The 20,640-nt window shown below is 43.2% G+C and overlaps 1 protein-coding gene across 1 annotated transcript in view; it reads right to left on the bottom strand.

The window, feature by feature from the left end:
- The window catches only part of FAT4 (FAT atypical cadherin 4), a 230,837-nt gene that overhangs the window by 41,203 nt on the left and 168,994 nt on the right, over window positions 1-20,640 (bottom strand). The window contains exon 9 of the mRNA XM_032775006.2: window positions 15,154-19,503. Coding sequence (XP_032630897.1) covers window positions 15,154-19,503 — 4,350 coding nt within the window. The remainder of the gene's footprint in view (window positions 1-15,153; window positions 19,504-20,640) is intronic.

Below are 20,640 nucleotides of genomic sequence, written 5' to 3'. Positions count from 1 at the left end.
CCCATCTGCTTATTGAGGCAGGCCTACAGCTGTGATAGTTTATTACATCTTTGAACATCTGATTAATGTAAATTACCGGTATGCTAGTTTGAGTTTTAATATAATGGTTTAACTGTATATGATTTACATCTGCAGTGAGGTGTCTGCTACACATAAATTCTCACATATAAATCTGGGTTTGGTGGGAAAAGTTTGCAAATTTACTGTTGTTTTCCTGTTCTGTTTGGGATAAAATGGATTTGTGTTCAGAGATTCAGTTCTTTTATCTGCAGAGACTAAAATAGAACTGTTTTCCATGATTAGAGAATGAACATAGACATCAGTAAAGGACAGACGGTGAACTCCTTCCTCATATTGCTGAGCAGTTAATTACCTGAGTAATTCCATTCACTCCAATGGGATTACTTGGGTGAAACACTGCTCACCAATGTGAGTAACGGATTCTCAATCTGGCCTTAAGTGCTTACTTCCATTGTTTTACTTAGAGATGCTTCCTATGAATTTAATTAAACTCACAAGTTTGGCAAGTTTGGGGTTTTCTAAATACATTCCTCAGGGCATTTTTCATGAAGTTTCACTGCTCTAAGATTAACAACATGTGTGTCAAACAGTAATGTTTTGATGAGTGAACACATTGAATTGCTTAGGTAAAGTATGACCTGGAGTTAAACATATCGCCAAATGATTATTAACTTTTCAGTACATGGGAAATTCATCTTTAAGATTTCATTTTCACAGATTTGGATTACTGTGAATCTGATAGCCAAACACTCATCTTTATATTGATGAGATATAGAAAGTAATTTTGTTACCATATGTTTGAGTGCTTCACGTTTATCAAATGGGAGGAAAGGAAAGAATCAGGCAATGATAATCCAGGGTGGCTCAGGTATGCCAAGTCTTAATATTCATGGGGCATATAGCTGCATCGAGTGGCTGATGCAGTATGTCAGGCTAATAGATACTCCCCCACACACAAAAAATGTTTGTTAGCTTTCAGTTAAAATTGCTGGAATGCACCTTCTTCCAAAACACACCTATAAAGGCACTAAACAGTTATCTTTAAACACCCCATCTACGTTCCCCTTCTCAGCCTCAACTTCTTCCTTTCCAGAGCCCAGACTCCATGTCATCCCAGGCAGGACCGGCTCCAGGGTTTTTGCTGCCACAAGCAGCAGAGTTAAAAATAAAAGGCAAAAAAGCCACGATCGTGATCAGTGGCAGCTCCACCGTGCTGCTTTCTTCTTTGGTGGCAATTTGGTGGCAGGTCCTTCCCTCCGAGAGGGACTGAGGAACCTGCCGCCAAATTGCCACCGAAGAGCCTGACATGCTGCCCCTTCTCCTTGGCTGCCCCAAGCACCTGCTTGCTGAGCTGGTATGTCTGGAGCCGGCCCTGATCCCAAGCAACCAACAGAAAGATATCTTTGAGCTCATTTTTATAATGTTCATTTTTATAACAATTTTTAAATTAAATTCAATCATCATAAAAATAAAGGGAAAATGGACAGTGATTTGTGATGGGAATAAGGGAGCTGGGCTGGATATTGGGGCTGAGAAACTAGTGTAGGCAGCGGAATCCACAGGTTTAGCACAGAGCTGTGCTGTCCTGCCCCACTCGAGAGCTCTGCTCCTCAGTCCTTGCTACTAACTTTTATACCTCCCCACTTATCCAGGCCCTCTCACACTTAGCACGCAGTCCCTCAAACAATTAAGCTCAGCAGCTGAGTCCCTGCATATCACTGACTTCCTGACATCTGCCTGCTGATGAATCAGAGGAGCTTTGTCAGGCCTGGATCCACAAAGATAGTTAGACTCCTATGGTGTGCTCCACAAAGGGACTCAGGTGTCTTAGAATGACAGCCACAATGCCCTGGAGCATGCTAGGCGGGGAACTGCCTAAGTTAGCCAATGTGAGACACTGATGGAGGTGTGGGGGAGTGTGAGACCTCTTCCCCCTGCCCACAGAAGTAAGCGTCTAAGTCTGGGCTGCAGGGAGGCACCTATCTCTGCTTGCCAACAACGAATGTGAACCTTTACAGGTAGACTCACACTAGCAGGGCTCAAACGAGCACAGTGAAAAGGGTGTGGGCACTGCAGCTCAGGGGACACCTCACTCTCCAACTTCCACCCTCTGTAATACCTCTGTTCAGTGGAGGATAAAGTTTGGCAGGATGGAGGATTCCTTCCTGATTTGGGCATGGGAACAGGGCTGGCCTTACCATGAGGCAAATTGAAGTGATCACCTCAGATGCCAGACTGTGGGGGGAGGGCATTAGGACCCAGAGTGTAGAAAATTTTGTCTGCTGCTGGTCCATATATATTCTCCGCTCTAAATGCACAGATGGTGGAGTGCTATGCTGGAAGAAGGAGGGCACAAGAGACATAACTGGTAGGCAATAGAAAAGGTCAGAGGGAATAACAGAAAGCAACAGGAGCTGCAGGGAGAGCAAGGAGGAGGAGACTCTTATGTACCTATCTAGCACTTCCAGGAGTCTGGACTGATTAACACTAGCTTCCTGTTTCCTTCCTGTTTCCTTCTGCTTCCTTCTGCTTCCCTGAACCCATTTGAGGAGAACAGGCAGTCAGCTGAAATAGCAGAGGCCAGTGAGGCCCTTAAGACGTTGATATTTTCCCACGCTCAGGCCCTGCTATGAGCCTGCTTATTTGTCACCTTCAATTGAGTGTTGAGAGCCACTATAGCTGGCACAGAACAGCAGTCATGAGTGAAAGAAGAAAATGCCCTCCTGGGGCAGCATTCAGAAAAAGAAAGAAAGCAAAGGAAGGTTTTCTATCTAAGCAGGAAGGAGCTCTCCTGAGATACTTAGACACAAATGTTCATGGTGAGCCTTCCGGCCCCAGTGAGGATGTGAGTAGTGAGGAGATGCCCGATCTTCTGGTTAGTCAGAGTGCAGGAGACCTGGAAGCTATTACAGCATCCATATCTTCATCTCAAATGGATGTAACCATGTACATTCCTGAAGAAAAGTGTAGATCAGAGAAGAGTGTGGTGGAGGTACAAGAAACAGCTGCTGCTGAGTTTGGTACCTTAAGTCTAGATGATCCAGGCCCGTGGACCCACTTGAGCAGTAGCCTGAGGGGCTTTCTTTGTACTGCATGGGCCACATTAAGTGAAAAACTTCATGTTCTCCAAAGACAATGAAAACAGAAGTTTCCATCCAACACATTACTGGTGTGAAATCCCCACTGACAAAGTGGAGAGGCCATGGCTTATGTACTCAGAAACCTAGAATGCTGCGTACTGTTTTTGTTGCAAACTCCTCCAGTCTAATGTTCCAGCCACACTGGGTTCTACGGGAACAAAGAACTGGAAAAATCTGGCATGCCATGAGAAGGCAGCAAATCACCAGAGCGCATTCCATAGGTGGAAAGAACTTGAGAGGAGACTACGGTTAAAGGCCACCATAGATGACCAGCATCAAGAGAAGATTGCATCAGAGTCTCTTTACTGAAAATGTTCTGAAAAGGCTCATTGCCACTCCGAGAATGCTTGCTGCCCAAATCCTAGCACAGCATGGCACTTCAGGTCAGCTGTAAGTACCAAACAATGGAAACTTCCTTAAAACTGTGGAGCTGATGGCTGAGTTTGATGCTGTACTCCAGCAGCATCTAAGAAGAGTCACCACCCAAGAAATGTACACACACCATTACTTTGGAAAAACAATACAAAATGAGATTATATAGTTACTGGCAACAAAAGTCAAACAGAAGACTGTGGCAGATCTGAAGTCAGCAAGATATTATTCTGTTATTCTGGATTGCACACCTAGACTGCCATACAGAACAAATGACTTTAAAGGTGTTTTTTGTAACATCAACAGAACCTAGTGAAAATGTCCCTGCAATGGTGACTGCCAGAGAGCATTTTCTACAATTTATTGACATTGATGATACTACAGTAGCTGGTATAACAAATGTGCTTCTTAAAAAGCCGGAAGATATGGGAATTGCAATAGCTGACATGTGAGGTCAGAGCTATGATAATGGTGCCAACTTGAGAAGAAAGGAGGAATGCAGACACGGATCCGAGAGTTAAACCCTCGAGCTTTTTTTTGTTCCATGCAGTTCTTATTCATTGAACTTGGTGGTCGGTGATGCAGCATCAGCATCTAGTGTGGTTGCTGAATTTTTTAATGTAATTCAAAGCATCTATGTATTTTATTCTGCATCAACTTATCGGCGGCAAATTTTGAAGCAACATCTGAGAACATCCTCTCTGACACTGAAACCACTGAGTGCCACGCAATGGGAAAGTTGAGTGGAGGCGATAACACCAGTTTGCGAAGATAGATGGTGCCATAGTTGCCATTATAGAGGATAATGCTATGATAGGAATTGTTTGTGGGAGAACAGTGGCAGAGGGAAATGGAATAATCAGAAACATACATAACTTCAAATTTCTGTGTCGCTTAGTGTTGTGGCAAGACATTCTATTTGAAATAAATATTGTAAGTAAGAGACTCTGAGGTGTTGACCTTGATATATCTGGAGCAATGGAACAACTGGACAAAGCAAAGTCATACCTACAGTGTTACCGGTCAGATGAGGGATTTCAAAATGTTCTGAAGAGTGCACAGAAGATGGCAGAGGAACTTCACACTGAAGCTATTTTTCCACCCATTGAAGAATTCAGGAGTCACCAAAGAAGGTGACGTTTTGATTATGGGGCTTGGGATAATCCCATAAGAGACCCCAAACAACAATTCAAAATTGAATTTTTTATCAGGTGCTAGACTGTGCAATACAGTTTCAGGCAGCAGTATATTTGGGATGTTGTATGATATTGCAAAACTCCTCACTATACCTGAAGAAGACCTACACCAGCAATGCAGGGCACTAGAGACAGTGTTGACACATGATGACGTGCAGCATATTGATGCGAGTGATTTAGGTGATGAACTGAAAGCCCTTTCAAGGTACATTTCAGCAGGATCAACTCCAAAGGCTGTTCTGGAATATACGTGCACAAATATTCCAAAATGCTCCTTCCAAATGCTTTTGTTGCTCTGCGCATACTTCTAACACTTCCTTTAACAGTTGCCAGTGGAGAACGCAGCTTCTCCAAGCTGAAGTTAATAAAAACACATCTACGGTCCACAATGACACAGGAGAGGCTGGTCACCCTTGCAACCATCTGAATAGAGCATGAGCTGGCCCGGACTGTGGACCTTCAGCAGGAAGCAGTTCAAATCTTTGCAACCTAGAAGGCACAGAAAGCACCACTTTGATTATTTAAACAGATAAAAATGCCAGTGTTTACGATGTAGATAAGAAAAGTTACATTTGCTCTTCAGGTATTTGAAAGTTAAGTGTTACTTAAAATTGTTGAACAAGGTATTTTGAGTTGTTAGTTCTCCTTTATTGGGGTAGGTAGCAGAGCAGTACCATGAGAGGAGTAGAACAGGAATAAGGCAGAATTGAGTCAGTTCAAAGTTTTGATCCAAGCAGGAGGGTATGGGGGCGTCATTTGAGCTCCCTGCCTCGGGTGCCAAAATGTTGTGGGCTAGCCCTGCATGGGAAGAAGAAAAAAATGATCTTTATGCCACTGACAAAAACTCCCAGAGAGACTGATTAATTAGGGACAGGGTTAATTAATATTGACAAGATCAAGTTAAGCTCCTATAGTCAGGATGAAAGGTTGCAGATAAATGAAACTATAAATCACATTTCAAATCACTAAGAACCAAACCATTTGTTAATGAAAATATAACTATGTGTACCAACTGAAAGCTGCTGGTTTAAACTTTGGGGTGTTTACATTGCATGCCTCAATATGCTCATCTTTTAAACTGATTCCGTTGTTAATTTAATTTTGAATTTGAAACAATTTAACAAATCTACATTCCTTTAACCTAATAAGGTCTGGAAAATAGGAAATGTAGGGTTCATGGCCAGGGCAGGCAAACTATTTGAAGCCACAAAGTATATTCCTTTTAGAAACTGATTCTTTTCAAAACAAAACCAGATCATCATTAATAGACGTAATTATAACAGACTGGTTAAACCTTAATGATGTTGGTCTGCGGTAATCTGTCTTTATAATGCTATTCCATGGAATGAGCTAAATTACCTCCACAGTGTGATGAAGTGACATGCAGCTGATAAAACATAATCAATCAAATAAAAGTAAGTCTACCCTCTCGGTCTTGAAGTACGCTATTACAAAGATCTACAACTCATGTACTCTAATTTACAGGGAACAGAAGGCCTGTGTTAGAAAGCACTAATATCCACACACAAGAAGTACAGAGATGGTGTCTCTTGATGATGAATGCAAATTCAGTTATGAGGTACAGTATTTTTATTTTGAGAGCAGCCATTAAAACTATACATATGGTGCACTAGCTCTTTCTACCTAGCACTTGAAATGGAATTACTCATCTCCTTATGGGTAGGGGGCTGGACAAAAGTATCTTGGCTTCTTCTTTCACTTAGGCACACAGAGAGTATATTCATGAAGATACAACTTTGTGCTCTCTTTGTTAAATCAGTATATCTGTCTTTAGTCAAATACTTTTTATTTATTTCTTTTTTTGGAAAAGAATGTTTAAGGGAAACAGGATTAACCCTACAACACTTTCCCCCATTTCTATATTGGCATATTGGCAATAAAATAATCACATACATGCATACTATACCATGTGACTTAGGTGATCTAGTCTCACTACATAAATAACAAATAGTGAATAGCCAAGGACAAGAGTTCACAAACAATCCATATGCTGAAATTTGCTTGCATACTGTGTGGCAAATTTTTGTGAATAATTCATTAACAGAACTCAGGACATGTTTGTGAACAGTTTTCAGGCAGAAAAAAAGGGCTAAATTTAAATTGTGAGCAAATTATCCAATTTGCCCTATTGATCTCCAACTTTAAAGTTATTTTGCGTTATTGATTAAAAACTTTAGTATCTTTATTTTTCTGTCTCAGTTATTTAGTCTTCAGGGACTTAAGTAATATTTAATTCTAACTGCTTGTCAGCAGAAAGGAACTATCAGTTGACTTTTTTCCTCATATCTTTGAATTAGAATGGTGTGTTTCCTGAAAGGTCAGTTAATCTATGAAGTTTAGAACTCCCAAATCTGAAAACTCGCTGATTTTCTGTTTTACATTATTAGTACTGACAGATAGTTTTAACCAGCATATAAGGCACCATGTAGAGTATATAATTTGAAAACTATTCCTGTAGTTTTTTCTGTGCCAAAAAATTAAAAATTCTGCACACATTTTAAAATTCTGCAAGTTTTATTTGTCAATAAATAAATGTGGAGGCTCCAGCATGGCAGCGCAGCGCACAAGCCACTGGCTGCATGAAGGTGGGAGATCATCCTGCAGTCCCCCCTGGGGACATGGATTAGGTGGTGAGGCTGCACCCAACACTAACACATGGCAAGGGCTGGGCCTGCCCCAGAAAAAGCATAGGCCCTGCCCCTTCATGCCAGGCACACCAGGTATGGGCAGGCAGGCTCAGCTCAGCAGGATCCAGGTGTGGAGGGTTAGTGTGGGGGCATCAAGGTGCGGGGTGAGAGTGTTCTGTGAGGCGCAATTTGGGTGCAGGCCACTCAGTGGGAGGTCTAGCTGCAGGGGGATCTGGATGCACTGGGGCTCACTACAGGGGCTCCAGGTGCAGGGAGAATGGGACTCTGAAGTGGGCTACAGGTGAAGATGGCTGGGGCTCAGTGGAGGGAGCTGGAGGGGGCTGGAGTTTGGTGGGGGGTTCCGGTAGGCTCAGCGGGGGTTCCAGGTATTCGGGGAATGGGGTTTGGTGGGGTGGGGGTATGGTTGCAGCTGTTGGGGCTCAGTGGGATCGTGGTCCAGGTGAGACAGGCACACTGGGGTGATCCAGGTGCATGGAGTGGGGGCCTGTCAGGGTGGGACTCTGGGTGCAGAGGTGGAGGTCCAGATGCAGAGGGGTGGGGCTCAGCAGGTGAGTGGTCTGGGTGGAGGGGCAAGGACCCAGATGCAGTGGGTAGGGGCTAGGCAAGGATCTGGATGTGGGAGTGGGCATGGCAAGGAGGCTGTGCAAGGGCAGGGCTTGATAAAGTGGGGGTTCGAGTGCGGGGGACTCACTGAGGGGTGGTCTGGGTACAGGGGTGGGGGTCTGGATGCAGGGGAGGAACTTGATGCGGTGTTCTGGGTGCAGAGGGACTCTGGATGCAGGAAATGAGGCTCGGCAGGGTGGGAGTTCGGGTCCAGGGGAGGGGTTGGGTGTGTGGGAGGGTGAGTCTTGGCTGGGGGGTCTGGCTATGGGTGGGGGTCCAGACAGACAGGGGTCAAGTAGACAGGGGAACAGCTCCCCATACACTGACCCATTCCCCCATGGCAGAGGAGTGATGGGGGCAGGAATCGGGTGCAGAGCCAGGACCAAGTAGGGCTGGGGAGAACCAGAGGTGGGGGGCTGAGTGTGGGGATCTTGGTGCGGAAAGTTACGGGAGACTAAGTGGAGGGATTCTGGGTGAAGGGGGTGAGGCTCAGCATGGGGATCTGGGTATGGGAGAGTCTGGGTATTACCCTCTCCTGGGGGGTCTGACCCAGCACCAATTGAGGCATACCCAGCCCTCCCCCCTGCACTGATTTATCTTTTTGATGGGTGTCAAGGTGCCTGAAACAATGAACCCGCACCGCTAGGGAAGGGCCCATGACTGCTCTTCCAGCTTCCCTTTGCTTCTCTGTCAGAAAGTCATTTTTCTGCAGGGAAGCAAAGAAATCTGTGGGGGACATCAATTCTGCAAGCATGCCACCAGGAGTAGAAAACCCAGCTCAAACTATAGGAAAAATCTCAAAATCCATCAAATATGTCATTCATACAAATATAAGTTCTTATGTTTTCAAGTATGTGTCACAGTCCAGAACAAATGCCATGTTTAACTTACATTTGATAAGGGTTGAACATTACGATATGACATTAGTCCCACAAAAGTTTCCTGTGTTTTTCATTAACTTCAACTACAAGCTATAGGCTGACATTACAGTAACCTGCTAGAGCCAAACACAGTGTTCTGCTGACGGGTACCAGCAAACATGTTCCCATTTAACCACTGCTGTTAATGACTTAAAGCGTTATAGAGGATGGGTGCCTAGAATTATTCTGCCATGTTTTCTGGCAAAATAATCTGATATACTAATTCAATGTGAAATAAAATCCTGGATCGTTAACTTAATTAGAACCTCTAGTCAATTAACAATAATCACTAGTGACCTGAGGCTCTGCAGTTTCCTGATGGGGTTCACTCAAAGGATCACGTTAATGTCTTTTGTATCAAGAAACTTCTTGTGTTGAACATGTGTTAGCTGTCAGAGCTGTTTTTCTTTTCTTTTGTACATAACTGACTTTTTAAAAAAACAAACTAAGCTCACTTTATTATTTACAAATCAGTCTTTGTATCAGCCTGGTAGAGCAAACAAAAGCAAATTTTAATATCATGCTGACCCTAACTTAACGAATGTCTTCCCACTCTGTCTCCAGCTATTTAGGGCACAGACGCTCCAGCACCACCTCAGAGGGGATGAGCAGTAGACTGACAGAAAGTAAGGCTCAGGGCTAGCATCCATTCCTGCAACCTACATGTATCGGACTAAGCTGCAATGGGCACACAGCCCCAGCAGCTACCCTTCATGTCCACCAGCCATACTGGGCACAGAAACCCCAGAGGGCAGAGTGGGAAGAGACTCTCTGGGTCAGTAGCAGGAGAGGAGCAGGAGCCCGGTAATAGCTAAATAATTTCAAAGAGCTGAGCAACTCCCTAACATAAAAACCACCAATCTACCTGAATGTTTTGTCATCCCTTATCATGTCTCAGACTGTAAACTCTACAAGGTAGGGTTGTTTGTACAGTGCCTAATACAAAGGTGCCCTGATTCTGACTGAAGATTTTGGGCCAAAAAATGAATACATAACAAGCAATGATAATTATATTTCAGTAAAGGGCAGGTTAGGTAATATAGGAAAGCATACAGAGAAACCAGTTTCAACTTTGCAGGTTTTTATAGTGAATTTTCAAATCTATTGTTCATATTATAAGGCCCCCAATCACATTAATTCATAATAATATTCCCTGAAAAAGACCTACGGAAACCCTGAAGTAAATCTTTTCATTTATGTTTTCTTAGTTTTCCTTTAATTATGTCTGGAGAAAGTAGCCATAAGTATTGGTTAGGATTTACTTATATAGTCCTTAAATGATTTCTGGGGGAATTCTGCATCACTCCGTGTATGCAGAATTCATGTCCCCCGCTGATTTATTTGCTTCCCTGAAGAAAAATGACTTCTGGTGGGGGAGTAAAGGGAAGCTGCAAGAGCAGTCATGCACCCCTCCCTGGCAGCACAGGCAGGTCAGTATTGGTGCCCGGAGCAGCCACTAGAGGCGTAAATCACCACCAGGGGTGTGTGAAATGTGGGCAGTTGTGCATGAGAGACACACACACACACACACACTGTCCCTCTCACTCACTTTTGCAGCATGCTCATTGTGGCAGAGCAGGACTTCAGGGTGTGTCTGAGGAGGTAGGTGTGGTGCAGGCTGTCCCCTCAGACAGAGCAGAAGGTAGCAGCCTGCCTGCTTAGTGAGTTGTTCCCATTGTCTTTGTGAATTCCCCCAGGAGTATAAAACAGGTGTAAAAGTTTTAAGGCTCGTTTACATGGCCAGAGTGGTTTAAAGGACAGTATGGCCTTAAAAATAATTATGGTGCTTTGTGATTAGAACTGTTCTAAATTTTTGGCTGAAAAAGTATTTTTATCAAAATATACTCCATGAACTGTTTGCTACTGATCTTTCTGGAGATGGTCAATAGCCAATATAAATTGTGAGGTTGATTCCTCAGCCCTCCCTTGCTCTTCAGTTGCCTATGATGTAACACTGAGCATATGGCTGCATATATTTATTGACTTATAACTAGAAATAAAGGGTCAAACCTAGCTACATCACTATTAGGCAATGGAGTTTGGGGATTTTCTCCAGTGCTCCCCATTCCCATTGTCCATCCATTGTATTGTAGTTTAAATAAATTACCTAAATAATTGAAATCAGTATTATTATATTGCATTATTTTGACAAATATGCAGAATTTTAAAATATTGTGCACATAATTTTAATTTTTTTTGGTGTAGAATTCCCCCAGGAATATTAAATGTCATGCTATCAAGTGAGTTGGCCTCCCATTTCTCTGTCAGAAAAAGAATATTTTGAATTCCTTTGTTGTTTTCCCAGGGTTACTCCAAGTTTATTGATTGCAGCTGAAAGACAGTGAGTTTTTCCTACTTCTAAGCAGGGATTAATTGTAAACCATGGGTTACGGCATGCAGCTTGGAAACTCTCCTTGCTGACATCACCACCACCAGGAAAGCTACCTTCCAGAGGTAGGTGAGACAGGGAGCACGAGGTCAAAGGCTCAAAAGGAGGGCCCATGAGCCTGGACAGAACCAAGTCGAGATGCCACTGAGGGACTGTGGACTGAACTTGAGAAAAAAGTCTCTCGAGACCTCTATGGAACCTGACTGTCATGTCATGGGAGAATACTGTCTGCGCCTAGATGGGCGGATGAAAGGTGGAGATGACTGCCAGATGCATCTTGATAGGGGAGTGTGCCAGGCCCTGGTTCCTCAATTGAAGCAGGCAGTCTAAGATTGACTGCACCAAAGAATGCGAAGGGCAGATGTCCTGTTCGGCTGTCCAGTGGGAAAACCTTGTCCACTTTGCCAGGTAGGTCTGTCTAGTTGAGGGTTTTCTACTCCCCTGGACCTCCTCCGAACAGGTCCATTCTTTAGGGTTCAGCCAAGCAGCATCTTCACGTGGAAAGATGCGAGATTGGGGTGCAAGAGGGGACCATGGTCGCCTGACAGCAGGTCTGGTCAGTCCAGCAGGGGCCATGGTGGGACTGCTACCAAGCTCAATAGCGTGCCGAACCCATGTTGGTGCAGCCATGCTGGGGAGATCATGATAACCTGTGCCTTGTCCCTTTTGATTTTTGCAAGGACCTTGCTGATGAGTGGAATCAGAGGGAATGCCTACATCAGGCTTCCTGCCCACAGCAAGAGGAAGGTGTCGGAGAAGGAGCACTTGCCCAGACCCCATCTGGAGCAGAACCTGTGGTACCGCCTGTTCTGCCCGGTGGTGAACAAATCCACTTGGGGAATTCCCCACCTCTGGAGGATCAAGCCGGCTACCTCCAGGTGGAGCACCCACTCGTGGTGAGATGAGAAGTCCCTGCTTAAGTGATCTGCTAGCATATTCCTGGCATCCAGAAGGTGACATACTTCTAGATGGATTCCGTGGTCAATGCAGAAGTTCCAGAGGAGCGGTACAGGTGCCATGCAGATTCTGGGTGCTGACTCTGAAACTCCTGCCAGGGGGCGTGCATGCGTCCAGAGGTCTGCGCCTGGTCACCATAAAGCTGCAACTCGAGCCTCTCTGCCCTTGTCCAAGGTCCGGAGACCAGATGGGGCTGCGAAGCCTACCATGGTCATGGCTGGCTGCGAGAGGGAGAATGTTGGCAGAATGTCCCCCATGATGGGGAGCACTGCCGTAAAGGTGGAGACTGTGGTGGTCCAAATGCGGGTTTACCCCATGACCAGGACCCCACAGGGGCCAGAGGGGGCAGCACTGGGAGGGACATAATCTCTTGCACTGCTTGCAGGGCCTCTGGCATGGATGCACCCAGAGCTGACGAGAACCTCCTCACTATCTGGGGTAGTTGGTGGGACAGTGGGCTGGGGTACACCGCTCGACCTGAGCTGGGGCCTGAGATCCCGAGGGAGGTGAAGAGGTGCCCAAGACAGGTCCTTGGTCCACCCCAGACTTGTCCTTTTCCTTCTTTGCCCTCTTCCTGGGTTTCTTGTCTGGAACCACGGAAGGGGACTGGTGCCGTGAAGACGGTACCAGTGCCATGCAGACGGTACCAGTGTGGCATTGCTTGACACCGAATAGCAGCACTGCTCTGGCATCGGGGTAAGGGCAGACTCGGTAAGGAGCACTTCAAGTGAATGTCATGCTCCTTCTTCGTCCTGGGCTTGAAGGACTTGCAGATTCTGCACTTATCACTAATTTTATCTTCACCCAAGCATCATAAACAACTGTTTTGTGGCTCACTAATGGGCTTAGACCTTTTACAGCAATCACAGGGCTTAAATCCTGGGCATGCCCCATCTTGAGGCGAAGTCCAGTTTGGGACCTACTAAGTCTCTAACTAACAAATAGGGAAACTAAAACTAGAGAGAAACTATACATAATAATATACATGAGGTAAATGAGTTCGAATGAACGAGAGTAACAGCGCTAGCTGAAGCAGAAACAGTTCCATGCACTGTCACTGGTGGCAAGAAGGAACTGAGGGTGGAGGGGGCCGGGGGCATCCTATATGCCACAGCATATGCACATTACTCCAGGGGGCGACAGAGCTGGTCCCCTACAGATACTGAGGGAAAAACTTCTGGCAGTGGTGCATGTGGAGAGCACACAAACCTAAGTTGAATGGACATGAGCAATCACTCGAAGAAGAATGAAAGTGACTAGTGTGTTATTTTTTCTGCCCTTTAAAAACAACATCTTTAGGCATAAATAAAACTAAGAAGATGCCTAGCATGCCACACTTCAACTTAAAGCATTAATTGACTCCACAGTATATACTTTTATGTGCAGCTATCCCCTATTCTCCACATCTCTCTCTAAGTATAGATAAAATATTTAATTATATATAATATTTATGCTTCAGGATCTTCACTAGAAAAAAAAGTGTCAAATCTAGCTAATACAAATATGTTTGTAAACTCTTTTGTTTGAATTTTTCAAATGTTTCAGAATAATAACAATTTTACATCCTTCAAAAAACCAAAAAACTAAAAAAGCCAACCCTGGTTTTCTATTTCCATCCCTTAATATGCAAATAAAGGTCCGCCTACACCTATGCTATAAGACACACCAGTCCAAGAACATTACTTTGCAAAGCACACTGTGGCTCTGAATCAGTAACGCACTTAAGCACATGATTTCAGTGGGACTTAAGCATGTGCTTATAGTTAAGCACACACTTTAGGGCTGTCCTGAATAGGGATGCTTGTCCTGAATCACAGCCTAAATAATTAAGTCATTTAAGACTGTCAGATAATCATGCTGAAATAATTTTAATTGGCAAATTAATTAGTGCAAGGATTTGATAAATTGTCTTGTGCTGATACTTGAGTGGTTCTCTGTCTCCTTGAAGATTCTAAGGCTAAACACATCTTATTTTCAACTGAAGCCTAGGACTGTCTGTTCTCACAGCAAAGGAGGCCTGCAAGAGTCTGTGCTTTGAACCTATTGATATTTCTTCTAAAATGGCCAAAAGGGTCCCATGCCCAGTGACTCCTTTCTTTCTGCACAGGGAGGAGTGAATTTAATCCTCTCGCAGCATTCTGCCCTTGCTGATTGGACACATGTACTGTGTTTTTCCCACATGGCAGTGCAGAGTGCAAACTCCCATTTACCAGGGGGAATTGCAGCATGCTGTTTGAGAGAGATCTCAGATTTTTCATCTGAGGTGCTGCTTTGTTTGAACACTTTACAAATATTACAGAAAAATTCTCCGGAGTGATAAAAATGTAACTTTTATATTATTGGCTGAAAACAAAACATAAACAAACAAAACATGGAAACAACATACATGTGCCTCTCTCCCTGATCACTCTGCTTTTATGTTGTTTCCTTCCCCCTTCCCCTCATCTGCTTTTGTCTTATATGATCGTAAAAAATTTGGGGCAGAGGCTGACTTTCCCTACATGTTTGTCTGGAATTTAGTACATGTGAAGTGTTCCTGTCATATACATAATAATGGGAAAAATAGTATTTTAAAATATTGGAACTGGATGCAGCATATTTAAAAAATGGGGCAGCTTTTGTGAAGTCTCTTTTTTCTAACATGGATCTGTAGGGTGATATTTGCCTGAGGACAGAACAATAAGGACAATGTTTCTGTCAGCATCTTATTTTCTTTGCTCAGTTTTATTTATTGTCAGCTTCTTATTCGGATTATTCCTCTGCTTATTTTGAATACTCATACTAAGACTGATAATCATAGCTGGAGCAGCTGCTAACTGACACTCAAAAGACATTTTTACCCTCTCTCTGTTTCATGCTAATTCCAGAAGGAGAGAAAGATCATACCTGTATATCCAGTTTTACAAACACAGCTGAAGCTTCCTGGGAAGTTCTGGCAGACAGCACCATTTTTACAAGGGCTGGACAGGCACTCATTGATGTCTCTCTCACAGGCCATTCCAGTAAAACCATCTGGGCAATTACATGAGAATCCTCCCACCAAGTTGTGGCAAGTCCCATCATTGTGGCAAGGGGATGGGAGACATTCGTCAATGTCAGTTTCACACAAATTACCATCGTACCCTGGCATGCACCTGCACACGAAGGGCTGCAGAGGTTCATTTGCCATGATGATTACTGGGATACTCTCGTGGCTCTTTAAAACAGGTTTCACAGCTAGCCTTCTCAAGCAGCTTCCTCCATTTTGACATGGACTTTGAACACATGAATCATGATCCACAGACTCTATCCGTACTCCACTCTGACGGAAAAGGATTTCTTTGATGCTCTCAAAGAAGGTAGCCACGCCACTGGGATTCACATACTGATTGTTGTTTCGTTTCACAGCTGCCATCAGGAAAGTTCTATTACTCTCTTCATAAACCCCATAGAGCTGCACAGCAGTTCCTAATCCGGGTAACTGTGAACTGGCAATACGCAGGAAGTGAAGGTAGTGATTGGTCAAAAAATCTCTCACAGTTTGCACGCTAAGGCGAAGAAGGATGCTGCTGTCAATTGTGGCATTACTGAACCCTGCAAAGAAAACTCGAACACTGCTAGTAACTGCATTGTGTAACCCATCATTGCTAAGAACTGTCAGGTCAAATGTTCCATCTGTGGACCTTGCCTGGGAATTCAGGTCACAAGTGCCCCCTGGAATATTAAAGAGGCTCGTAACTCCTGAAGTGAGGGAACAGCGGAAGTTGTCTAAAACATCTGGATCCTGAGGTTTCACACTGCCTAAAATTCCACCTGGGAATAGGTTGCCATAATAATGAACAAAGATCTCTACTGTTCTAGGCTGCGATGGATTGTCATTTTGGTCTATTACCTTTATTTGTACAGTTCCTGTGGAAGACATCTGAGGAATGCCAGAGTCTCTGCTAATCACTGATAAGCAGAAGTCGCCTATTTGCTCTCTGTCAATTTCCCTAGTTGTGGTCAAAATTCCCGCAGTGCTTAGACTAAAATAACTGGTTGCAGGGCCAGTGCTAAGCAAGTAGTAGGTAAAGGGGCCTTGATTTGGAGGGAGATCAGGATCTGACGACTGAAGTGTCATCACAAGAGTTCCGGCACGATTATTTTCCATTACTTCTCCCTGGCTGGTGGACAAGGTAGGTCCATTATCATTGATATCTTCCAATGTTACCAATAAAGAGGCACTTCCTGTTGCTGAAGGTGTTCCTGAATCAATTGCTAACACAGTTAGGTTATAGACAGGTAAAGTTTCTCTGTCCAATTCTGCAGTGACAGTAACCTGTCCTGTTTGTGGATTGATAGAAAAGGCACCATTGTCATTCCCAGAACCAATAAAATAGGAGAACCTGCTCCAACTTGGGACGGAATCTGAATCAAAGGCACTTACAAATGTGACATGGGTCCCTGGAGGAACACCTTCACTGATTTGTATATTGTAAACCTGTAGGCTAAAAACTGGAGGATCATTAGCATCTAAGACAGTGATATTTACAATTACTTCATCTACATCTGCACCGCGAATGCTTCCAAAATTTTTTGCCAGAACTTTCAAAGAGATACGTTCTTCCTTTTCTCTGTCAAGAGGACCTGAAACATAAATCTGTCCACTCTTTTCATTAATCTGGAAACCCTTCTTTCTGCTACAGCCAAAGATAAGATAGTGGACTTCTCCATCGGTTCCCATATCACGGTCACTTGCAAAGACTTCTCCCACAACCATGCCTTTAGAAGCTGCTTCAGAGACCTCAAAATAGTAAAGCTTGGACACAAAACGCGGTACATACTCATTTGTTCCTTCTAATTGGATGTTGACACTAGCAAAACTGCATCGCTCTTCATCTGGAACATTAAAAGCTTTCACAGTTAGATGATAACTTTGTTTTGTTTCATAGTCTAAGAACCCTTGGGTGGTGATAATTCCTGTGTTGGGATCAATGACAAAGAGATCACTATCTGAGGACTGAACTGCATATGCAATCATGGCATTAGGTCCAGAATCAGTGTCAGTTGCATTTAGACGGATAACAGTTGTCCCACTTGGAGCATTTTCTAATACATTAGGGAAGTAGTCTTCTGGGCTGAATATTGGAGAATTGTCATTCACATCAATAACATTAACCGTGACACTACAGTAACCTGTTCTAGCTACCCATCCTCCATCTGTAGCACTAACAATCATCTCATGATTTTGACGTAACTCATAATCAAGGGGTTTGGCTAGAGTTAATGCCCCTGTAGATGTACTAATAGCAAAGATACCAGCCTCATTTCCTGAAGAAATATTATATGTGATTAGTCCATTCATAGCACCATCCCTATCCCTTGCTGAAACAGTTCTGACAACTGCTCCGACAGCATGACTCTCAGGGATAGTAACACTTATGTGGCTTTGAGAGAACTCAGGTGTATAGTAGTTTTCCTCTGTGATAACTATTTGAACAGTAACCTCAGATGAGAGGGGAGGATTGCCTTTATCCTTTGCTTTTACCATAAGCAGAAAGTTTTGGTTCAAATCAGTCATGAGTGAAGATGCTACAGAAATCCAGCCTGTAGTGCTGTCCAGCTTAAATTTGTCAGTGTTATTTTCCTTAGAAATGAAGTACTCAACTTCAGAATTCAATCCAAAATCCTTATAATCAACTGCAGTAACTTTAATTAATTTAGTACCAACTACTACATTTTTAGTCACAGGGGTAAAATATTTACTAGCAAGAAACTGTGGTACATTGTCATTGCTATCCACTATGTTGATTGTGACTGTTGTCTCACTGAGCAAAGAAGGACTGCCTCGGTCTGAAGAAGTAACTATGAAGCTGTGCCTGTTGATATTGATGTTGCTGGAACCACTGGAATTTTGATACCTTAAATATTGCTTATTGAAAATCTCTCCCGTGGTAGCATTAATTCGGAAGAACTCAGACTGGGATTTTATGAAGTAGAAAACTTGGCCATTAGATCCTTCATCGGGATCTATTGCTGAAACCTGAGTTACTTTTAATCCAACCTCAGTAAGCTCAGGACAATCTAAGTAATAGGATGTTTTTGTGAATCGTGGGGCATTATCATTGATGTCTGTCACAAATATAGTCACATCTGTGCTTACAGTCCACCCGGAATCATGTGCAGAAACTCTGATTCTATAGCGGTCTGTATCTTCCCTGTTCAAGTGTCGACTGATTGTAATGTCCCCAGTACTGGGGTTTATGTTAAATGGAAGACTTGTATCCCTTATGGAGTACCTGCTGATAGCATTCACACCAATGTCTTCATCTGAAGTTGTGACTCGTGTAACTGTGTAACCCAGAGGTGCATTTTCAGGCACTGGAGCACTGAATATCTGAGAAAACCTGGGAGCATTATCATTTTCATCTAAAATATTAACAACAACTTTTACTGTGGCGCTCTGAAGAGGGGTACCTCTGTCTGAAACTTTGATGGTTAACATATAGTGAGCCAAGTTTTCCCTGTCCAAAGGTCTGACACTTCTAATTTCACCTGTGGCTCGATTAATACTGAAACTATTTTCTTTATTGCCATCAATTATTTCATAGTTCAACTGTCCATTTGGGCCACTGTCCTTGTCTACAGCAGTGAGAGTCAGAATTTTACGTGGTGAAAGGTTCTCCATTATTTCAGCAATGAATGGATCTCGCTCAAACTCTGGAGCATTATCGTTGACATCTACCACTGTTACTTCTAAGTTCTCATAAGAGGAGAAAGGAGGAAAGCCCGTATCTCTGGCCTCAATCCAAACCACATATTTCTGTATTTCTTCAAAATCCAATGGTTGGCTGATAGAGAACTGTCCTGTTAGTTGGTCAATTTGGAAGGTATTGCCAAGGTTACCACTAGCAATGTAGTATGACAAGGAACCCCCTCTGGACGAAGACCCAGAAACAGTGGTGACAAGGGTACCAATTGCTTGATTTTCAGGAAATATGAAAGTCTGTTGCTCAGCTCGAACTTGAGGGAAGTCTGCTTTGTTCGCAAATCTCACAGTTACAGTTGTAGAGTCTGTTTTTGGATATAGGCCACCATCTTTTACATGAACAGAAAAAGTCACTTCAGAAGCCCCTGTCAGTGGATTAGCAGCCATAATTGCCCCCCTCATTGGGTCAACGTGAAATTTTTCAGAGTTCTTTCCCATGAGGGAATAATGAAGCTCAGCATTGGGCCCAGAATCAGCATCAGTGACTGTCACAGCAAACACAAACGAACCTGCCAAGAAGAACAAAGAGGATAATTAATTTTGCGTAACAAAAATAGGACATTGGAAAGTAATTTTTCAATGTGAAGCATTGGGAATTATGCACACCAGTCCCGTTATTTTTCATGGTAACCTGATGCTGTTCTGACAATTAACTCTTTTTCATAAGGATAAAGGAGAATATGAGATATTAAGCCAAATTTTCAACCACTCAGGTCTACTTGCATGCGCACACACACGTACACAAAATGCATGCATATGCATACATCCACATTTGTGCCTGAAAATCACGTGTGTTCACAAAAATAAATAAATAAATACAGTATGTGTATGTATAGATGTCAAGGCCTGTAAGCAAATGGGCCTCTGACTTAGTAAGATTATATGAAAACTGTAATTATAATACATTGCATAGTATTTAGCAATATTTTAAATTATTCTATGTTTTGCGTGTATTGTATGATCAACCTTCATAATCTGTACACATAGTATTTAAGTGTGCCAGTTCTCCAGCAAACGTGGACAGTTTGAGTTTGCACATGCAAACCCAACACACGCACATGTATCTGGGTACTTGTCTGCCTCAGTTGTGTATGCACGTTTTTGAAGATTTGATGCTGAATGTCCACGATGCTGGACATCCATTCACTGTTTTTGCTAGTGCTGAAGCTTGGCTCACACCAGTTATCTATATAAACCACATAATTTTCAAACTCTGAAGGCAAAATTTGTGAGGGACAAGAGTAACTTTGACAGTGTCCCCTTAAACCATTTCTTCTTGTGGCTATTTTTCAGACAGCAACATTTTATACCCCACAGGGAGGAACTGCCAGATGAAGAACACCAAAAGTCAGCAGTATTACAATACCTGAGCTTGACAAGATTGGGACAAAATTAAGAGTTCTGCTTTGCTTAGGCACATTAATTTTATGTGGTTGTGATGACTTGTCAGAACTCCATTTTTTATCCTGCCACAAAAATTAAAGAAGCTAGGCTGTATTCTCGTCTCCAAGTGTGCATTAAGACCATTGTGAAGTAATCATGGCAAGAAACTATATTATTGTCTTTGAGACTATCACATTACACCACATTCTACTACAATTAGTGCTGTGCCTGCCAAACCCATTATCATCAATAGCTTTTTTGAG

The sequence above is a fragment of the Chelonoidis abingdonii genome, chromosome 5 (assembly GCF_003597395.2).
Source record: "Chelonoidis abingdonii isolate Lonesome George chromosome 5, CheloAbing_2.0, whole genome shotgun sequence".
Taxonomy (NCBI): domain Eukaryota; kingdom Metazoa; phylum Chordata; order Testudines; family Testudinidae; genus Chelonoidis; species Chelonoidis abingdonii.
Note: the sequence above shows the minus strand (reverse complement) of the source record. Positions and strands in the feature narration are given on the sequence as shown.